General features: G+C 40.3%; 1 protein-coding gene across 3 annotated transcripts; it reads right to left on the reverse strand.

Annotated features, from left to right (window-relative positions):
- Positions 1–81: 81 nt before the first annotated feature.
- Positions 82–6496, reverse strand: LOC145457922 (uncharacterized). Of its 3 annotated transcripts, none has more exons than XM_080336217.1 (6): positions 6174–6496; positions 4933–6143; positions 3305–3531; positions 2882–3026; positions 1158–1237; positions 82–314 (listed from the first exon to the last, which is right to left on the reverse strand). In XM_080336217.1, exons 4-6 carry the CDS (start codon positions 2883–2885, stop codon positions 90–92), a joined length of 309 nt encoding a protein of 102 aa, XP_080192343.1. In that variant the 5' UTR covers positions 2886–3026; positions 3305–3531; positions 4933–6143; positions 6174–6496; the 3' UTR covers positions 82–89. The 3 variants fall into 3 exon arrangements, with proteins under 3 accessions (XP_080192343.1, XP_080192342.1, XP_080192344.1); XM_080336216.1 differs by having other exon boundaries at positions 4933–5188; positions 5628–6496; XM_080336218.1 differs by lacking the exons at positions 4933–6143; positions 6174–6496 and having other exon boundaries at positions 3305–3637.
- Positions 6497–8993: the final 2497 nt, after the last annotated feature.

Below are 8993 nucleotides of genomic sequence, written 5' to 3' on the forward strand. Positions count from 1 at the left end.
TAGACCTGTTGACATCCATGTCCCTACCCATGTCCTAATAATGCTTCAAATTGACCTTTCACCTCTATTAATGTACACATACCCTGTGGTTAGATGTATTTAGCTGTATTTGACATCTGGAATGTTTGCAAGAAAATCTGCGAAAAGTTCAATGAACTCGCTGACGCTGGCGCAAACTTCATGTTGAAAACGCAATATGTCGCCACTGTATGATGGAAACTCATTAGTCCATCGACAGATTCCCAAACGAAATGGATTGTCCACTTTTTCTGAAGAGTATCGCACTTCATCGTCGGGTTGACATTCTTCGGATCCTATAATGAATATAAATGTCATTACCATGCATGCACTATTCAAGGCACACGGGTTGATAGAATACATATGAATAGTTTCCAAGGTGGTTTTAAGTTGTATCAATCACAGCCAGTTAAGATGACAAAAATCTATTAGCACCTCATTACAATGACCTTGTCTATGAATTGTCTCGGTATGTACAACATCTACTTTTCACTTGACAATATAAAGTATGCACACATACACAGCACAGTCTTCCATTCCTTTACCTCTGCACCACTATACTATTTGATGCTACGACCTACGATTATCCAATTATTAATAAATGGATGGATTATTGCACGGATGGGCGGTTAATCCAGGATTTGAAAACTTGTATTTTGGTGACGGAGTTCAACTTTGGTGATTGCGACCCGGCCAAAGGTTGTTTGTGTCTTTTCTGGGAATTCCGAAAACAGAACTACTCGCTTTTTCAAATCCGCAAGTAAAACTAAAACTAGGACTAATCAATCACCTTATAATATTCAAAACGAGAATTGTAACTAAAATTACTAAATTTTCAAAATCCACAAATATAACTATAACTTACAACTATACCTAGAACTTTTTAAAATTTGATACTAGAACTAGTACTAGCAACCTTTTAAAATCAGGAGCTTACGAACTAAATCACAACTAACAATATCAATGGTTTTTGACTGGTTTTCCCGCGAGGCAATGGCGCACACTAAACTCACATTGTTTGTAGGGCTGGGCATAATGATTCGAGCACTTGAATCTGAATTAACTATTATTATTATTATTGTAGTATTGTCTTGTAGTATTATTGAGCAAACCAGTTTTGGCCATTATCCAAAACTCACCTTATCCACAATCAGGAAGCTGTCGAAGCATTCATTGAAAATGGTGGGTATGCCGACCACCCAGTCCAATTTCTGATTACCTGAATGAGAAGTGAGAGATCAGCTCAAGTGGAACATTCGAGAAAAAAATGGTTTAAAAATTAAATAAATGCAGTTACAAAAATTAAATGAATGCAGTTACTGTTTGTGTAGTGTGAACTGCAAATATGGGCGTGGCAAAAAATATGCAAATTTCAACATTGCCTTAGGAACCAGACAGTTTTTAAAATCGGCAACTTGAAATACCCTATTTCTATAATATCCTACCAAGTAATGACCTTTATAAATCCGCAACTAACGAACTATAATACATCGAACTCAGCCATGGGCAGAGTGAGCCCCGCTATTTTGAGAAGCACGTGTGGCCATTTTTTGGAATTAAAAACATAAAACCTACTTTTGAATATTGCTGAATAAAACCATAAGCTGGATAAACTGAGCTGGAACGGAAATTGATTTACTTTGAAACCTGCTCAATAATGTATCGCGATAACATAGCGTACGTCCCTCCCAAGCTTGTATGGGTAATCCAGATTTAAAATCAAGTCAATGTAGCAAAGTCGTAACAATAAGTTACTCTTTCCGTATCGTTTGGTTCAAACCTTCTTTGTTGCCATTGTCAGTGCGCGTTTTGACTGAGACCTCATCATACATAAAGGGTGAATGGACATATCATAAAAAGAATGTCGAAAGCTGAAATGCAAAGAAGGTATGGAGCACTAAACACAGGGCCGCAACTGCCGCATCCCAGACCCCTCAAATGGAGAGGGCCCGAGCTCGAAGCACCAAAAATTACTTCGTAAATGGACATAAATCTTATAATTTATGAAATTTATTTCAAATTTTCTTCGCGCGATATATAGTGACTAGATGTTTTGATAATAATATGGGTACCACTCTACCCGCAAGAACAGCTAATTTATAGAGATCAGCATTTCGGCGTCCGCCGTTAGCGCGTCAGGACACACCAAGACGTTGACAATGACGTTTCGGCTAACATGTGACTCTGCGAAGTGTGCTGCAAAAAAGCTCAACGGCGAGGAAATCTTGACCAAAAGTACCGCCACATGTCGGCCGAAACCGATATATATATATGTCAATTTCATCAAGTCGCACTGTTAAGATATAGCTTACCTTTTAATGCATTGATATAAAAACCCGGATTACAGAGAATTCAAAATGTATCATGTTTAACATTATCTTGAATTAGGAGGGAAAATAAATATAAATTTTCATTTCGTTAATTAACCGTACTTTTCTCATTAGGCTATCTAATATCAACACATCCACGGAGACGTATTTATTAAAAATGTAATTCACTGCTTTCCATTTATAAATAAAATCAATACACTGGAGAATATAGCTGAACATGTTGGTTTGGCTCGGCACGCCAACTTACTTTCTATTACTGAAGTGGCCTGCAGAGAAAAATAATTGCCCATCCCTGAACCAACTAGATCTGTGGAATCACTCAGGTAGGCTATTCGATTTCAACCCACCCTCGCGATGACATGTGTTTTTCAGTTATTGAGCACCTACACAACTGCGAAGCTGGAACAAGAATTACTCACTTCCCAAAACCCGCAACTAAAATTTGAACTAATCATTTTTCACAATCCGCGACTAGAACTACTCGACAGATATTGACCGCCAACTAACTAAATTTGCGAAAATATCTTACTTACCCATAACTTTTTGAATTTCTATCGGAATTTCTTGCGGTTGCAGGAGACTGAGTGCTGAGCTCCAAGTCTTTTCCAAAATCTTTGAGGTCAAGTCAACATCCAAACAGGCTTGATTCAGGCAACATATTTTCACTTCTTCCAAAATCTGAACATTGTGACAGATTTACATCATAGCTAATTAATTAAGTTTGTCTGCAGGAGCCTTTAGTACTATCAGTAGTCTCAATTTAAGCACAGGTCGGGCTTGTGGTCGAGGATATGTCACAACTATCGTAAATTATTTCAGGAATATATATATGTAGTTTGTTTTGTACTATCATAGCATTCTGTAAAACGAACACTTTGTGAGTTTGTTGCAAAGTCGCAGGTTGACTCAATCATGGCAATGTTGTGTTTGAAACCACTGCGTTAGATTGTACCTACCAAGGGAGCATGGGTCCAAACTGATCTTCATTCTCCATCAGTATTCTTGCTGATGTTCCATTTACGACACTGTCGCGGCCTGATTTAAAAATTCTTCTCATTCGATCTTGCAGCATCTCTTCATCTGGCACCCTCTATTTCCACTCTGACTTATTTCCTTTTGATGCTCGTTGACGCTAAGTTCGTCTTCGGAAGGGTAGATGTGTTGACTTTGCAAACAGCTTTCTCTGCACAAGTATAGAAGAGTCACGATAATACTTGGCTTAGCCATGGAAATATCTCTTCAGCGCAAAAATAGCAACGTGCTTGTAAGAAATCGATTGAAATTAAAGGGGCACCACTCTAAATATGATGTGGTCTCTTAAGAAATAATAAAAAACTCCAATTATGATACCCGTAATTTTCCATGTATAATGCGCAAAATTTTCACGATTTTTTGCCCTAAAATCGGGGGGTGCGTATTATACATGGGAACAACGCGCTTGAAAAAAATCTCCCTCGATAAAAAACTTGAAATCACACCTATCTTCATTCTTCATGTTTGTTTCCAATCGCGCATCACTTTCAGCCATCGCGCGTAGTAATAAGTGGGAAGCGACGCGTGTATCCAATTAACGAGAGTCGTGTGCAAAAGCACGCGATCTCCTGCCGAGTTGGTTTGCCGTTTGTACGCGAGCAAAATTAGGTCACTAATAGACACTCGTGCCTGGCAATTCTCGCCAATTCATCGCGTCAACGACCGGCCCGAACAATCGCATACGCAATTTATACATACACAAGAGGCCATGTGCGCAAGATATAATCGCTTGCATAATCAGTCGCATCTCCAACAGACCTGTTGCGCATGACATAACCGTTAGCCTAGGCGCAATCGCATCTATAATAGGCATCGTGCGCAAGATGTCGGTTCGTTGGCCTGAACTAACTCGCTGCCGGCGTCGCAGGATTTGGCTGCTATCTACTATCGTTTAGACACAATACCGTTAATTTTATAATGATTAGCAATCGCATCTGTAAAAGGTCTTCTCGTGCTCAAGATGCTGTGTCGCTAGCCTGAACTATCGCGCCGCCCGCCTCGCAGGCTTTGGCTGCTATCTACTATCGTTCAAAGACAATCCCGCTAATTGTATAATGATTAGCGATCGCTGTGTAATGATTGTTCAAGAGTGACATCGCAAAACAGAATGACATCGTATACGAAATCGGAACTATTCATGTACTGAAATGCAGGGTGCGTACTATACATGGGTACAGGCTTTTTCCCAGAATTTACATGCTATTTTAGGGGTGCGTATTATACATGGGGGCGAACTATACTTGGAAATTACGGTAAATCCAATTACCCTAAATATAATTATTTTACTGCATTTTGATTTAATACAGTGTTCAGTATAACAAGTAGATTTAATTTCTTGGCCGTTTTTTTTATCTGGACCATACAGTGAAAATGTGACGTTCGTCAAAATAACCCCATGGGATATCACCAAAACCAGAGACAATTTGAAAACACCAAGGTCATATTTGGAATCAGTGTCGTTCGGAACCCCGAAACAACTCTTCGAATATGCGTTAAGAGTGTAATCCTAGTATAGTAACCTACCAATTTATGTGTGGTAATAATTACTTACTTTCATCGCCTGTCAAGATTAGTCGTATTACTCCTTTATCTTGAATTGTCGAGAGATCATACGAGGCAAATGCCTCGCCGTAATATAGAAGTTGAATATACTGTCCCCGATATTACTCCGAAATACAGTTCTCACAGTTTCAGCTATCTCAGATCTGTGATCCACTGTAATCACTCGTTCATGATCTCCAGCAGCCTCATTTTCAATGTCACAAATATCACAGGAGTAACATTACAAACAACTGCAGTATGTATATCTGTAAAATACAAATTTACATCAGGTTCTTATGTTTCTAGGGTTTTCAAATCTTGAATCAAAGGCTAGAGTATAGCATGATATCCCATATTTTTTAAAGCTGAAGTTTTTTCAATCACCTCAGGATGAATATTCCTCCAGTTGGATAAATACTTCACTTTAACATTGCCCAGTAGGGTACAAAATAAAAGCAAGGAAGCTTGTGAAACGTCTAGGACTACTAACGCATTACCAACTACCACATGATCTACAACTACATACAAATGCATACGCAGTAAACTTTGATCACTATTTGCAGCCGTTTGGCAGTTCCCGCTGTATGCCGGTATCTGACTGAATACGACTAAGTTTCTTCAGGTTCGACTGTACCCAGTGACGCATTGCAGATTCGGCGGATATATTACAACGAAGACAGGAACAATAAATACATCAATACTTACCATCCAATCCACGGCTTAATACAGCAACAAGCCATAAACTTTGCAACTTTCACAAAACAACCTATGAAATGACCGACTCCATCAAACTTCCTCTTTTTTGCAATCCTTTTGAATTGAGCGCTACGTCTACACTGTACGCATGACTGGTTTTGTAACCAGATAATCCGGAGTCATTATGGCTCCGTAACCGAACGGCTATGTTTGCGTGCGATGATGTAGCTATGTACAAATCACGATGTTTGTGTATTGCAATATATCCTGTGAGGATGTAACGATGTTTACTTGTCACTCAGCTGAAATAGCGATATAGTGAAATGGTAAAGCGTCCTGCTTCATGATCGGTAGGTCATATGATCAATTCCCGGCCATGTCGGACCAAAGACTAAAAAACTGGTATCCGTGGCTATCCGGCTCAACGTTCAGCATTCAGGGATAGCATGGTTATCGCATTTCAATCGTCAAAGCATCTCAATGGTGAAAACGAGAATAAGTCTGATTTCTCTCTCCCCCCTCTCTCTCCCCTATCTCTCTCCTCCCCTCCCCCACCCCTCCCTCTCTCTCTCTCTCGCTCGCTCTCCTTTCTCTATGCTCCCTTTCCCTTCTTTCTCCCCCTTTCTTCTTTCTGCTCTATTCTCTATCTCTCCCCACTCTCTCTCACCTATCTCTCTCCTCCCCTCCCCTCTCCCTCCCCTCTCTCTTTCTCTCTCTCCTTTGTATATGGTCTCATTCCCTTCTTTCTCTCCCCCACTATTCTTTCTGCTCTATTCTCTATCTCTATCTCCTCTCTCTCCTTCTCTCCCTCCTCTCTTTCTCTCTCCCTCTCTCGCTCCTCTCTGTCTCTCTCTGTCTCTCTCTCTCTCTCTTCCTCTCTCTCTCAGTGACGATGATGATGATAATTATGATGATATCACTAAAGCTCAACTTGATACTCTTACTTGATAACCATAGACATGGCTCCCATCATGTCCCATCATGGAAGTTTTTGTCATGTCAACATGAGATTTTAAAACCATGTCGGTGTTTTCATGGAATTAACATGAGAAAGAGGAAGTCATGTCATTTCCATGATAAAATCCATGTTTATTTTTTACAGTGTAAACAGAGGGAGTTTTTGTAGAACTTACAGATTTGCCATTACTTTGTTTTGTTTCGTGACGTAGTTGTTTATCTACATTGTATGTTGCTACTATAGTAACTGGAGTTGGAGTCGGTGAATTTGAAATTTTCGGAGTCGGAGACGGTATATTCAAATAGTCTTGAGTCGGAGTTGGAGTCGATGGTAAGAGAAACCGACTCCACAGCTCTGCCTATAACCAATCTTTGCTGCTCCGAAAATCGAGAATAACGCAATACGCTAATAAATCAATCTAGTCTTCATAAAATGATGTATTGCGGTGGTACGGTACCTTTGTATCCTCGCGGACCCTTTTTGGCCCTGTAAGGCTCCCGCGAATCCTCTCAAGTATTAGTAAAAATTTTGTTCAACTGCCATGTCGACAAGATAGCTTAATGGTGGAGTGTCCGGCTACTTTATAGGTAGGTCGTGCGTTCAATTCCCGGCTGCCGGGTCAGATATGATCGGTAAAACTGCTGGTATCCGTGGCTTCCCTGTTAGGCGCTGAGCATTTACGTTTCTCAGATGCCGGTTTTGACATCGCTGGGGCATCTAGCAGTCGTAATCGGGAGTTTCATCCGTTATACGGGATTGTTTTAATATTGGAGAATGGTTTCTGTCCACTCTCGTTTATGCCTATGCCATGTGATCGAAACCACGCAATCAGAAGAGAACAAATCGGCCAGATCCTTGGCCGGATATAGTTAGTACAAGCCAGTGATGGGATCAAGTGACTGCCTTCGAGCCACAAGTCATCTCGAGTCATTGCACATTTTGACTCGAGTCAAGTCAAGTCAATCGATTTTCGAAGGTGACTCGAGTCAAGTCAAGTCACTTGATTTTTGGAGGTGACTCGAGTCAAGTCAAGCCAAGTCACGAGTCAAGTCACAATTCAAGTCAAGTTGCCTTTTCGAAGTACGATGCATGATTACGTCATTAAATTTTGCTAGCTGTTTGAAATTCAGATTGGATGGTCATTTATTCTGAATCGAGGAACCTATATAGGGTTAAGTATACATGCAAAAAGGTGTTTGTATCGCTCACACATACGTAGAACTGCCTCAGTCTATTTAATATCAGCCAAAATAGAGAATAGAATACGAAACCTCAAAAAGTATGCTGCAAATACACTATACCCACCTACACATTCATTAGATACAATTAAAGCACGCACTCCAATGGTTGACGAGTATCAAGCTTTACGAGGAGATAGTTCACCAACAAGTATCGTGTCTAGCAAACCCGAGCATCGATTCATTAGTCGTTGCAAAGTGTTGCCAGGTATCAGGCACAGCACATAGTTCAACATAGAATGAATGTAATGAACATGATATATTTGGTTGTATTTGTATTTCTTAAATAATACAATTTTAATTCTTTTGGGGTAACTATGTCTGTCGTCCATGTTTAAGAGTACATTGCTGTACTGAAGTGAAGTTTTTGAAACGTTGTTAAACTGAATGGCCTATATTATCTCGATATTGAACTCATGCGGCCCGCAGCCTCTATGAAATTTGAAAAGTGGCTTGCGAAAAGTTTTTAGTTGGCGACCCCTGATTTAAATCGAACACGCGGTTTGGTTGAGCTGAGAACAGAGCACAATGAGCACTTGAGCAGTCTGACAGATATAGATGTTTTGATATTAGATTACTTTACTACTATAGTGTATGACAACGTAAGCCCGGGGTTCTCAACCCGCGGGCCGCATGCGGCCCGCAGACGTTTATTTTGCGGCCCGCGACATCTTTCATTATATACGCAATTACTACTGAGACGGTATTTTTAAAAATTAATTTAAAAACTTAGCTATTTTATAGCACCGTCTCTCTTTCGTTTGATTACTCATTCTTGAAAGCAGTGGTTCTCAAACTGGAGGACGCGCCCCCTTGGGAGCCTGAAAGCATCCGAAGGGGGAGGGCGCGAAGCTCCGGCCGCAATTTATCTCCGATTACTAGTTATTTCTCGGTGTATAGTCAGAATTTCATATTTAAGAATTCTCTCATCAACAGCCATAACCTTCCATGCCATCGAACTAGCCGTTTGTATTGCTAGCATTCTGGTTGCATTTTGTTATATGACGATAAGGGGGAACTAAATGTTCCCTATCAAAAACGGGGGCGTGTCTAAAATAGTTTCAGAACCACTGCTTTATTGTGTTCTCGTTTCTTGATATATGGTCGACTTCAGATTGTTATTGTTTTGAATCGGTATTCGACTGAACTCTAGTTCAGGAGAATTCCGCTACGTAGTAG

The sequence above is a fragment of the Botryllus schlosseri genome, chromosome 15 (genome assembly GCF_051294905.1).
Source record: "Botryllus schlosseri isolate E-star chromosome 15, Bs_hap1, whole genome shotgun sequence".
Lineage (NCBI taxonomy): Eukaryota > Metazoa > Chordata > Ascidiacea > Stolidobranchia > Styelidae > Botryllus > Botryllus schlosseri.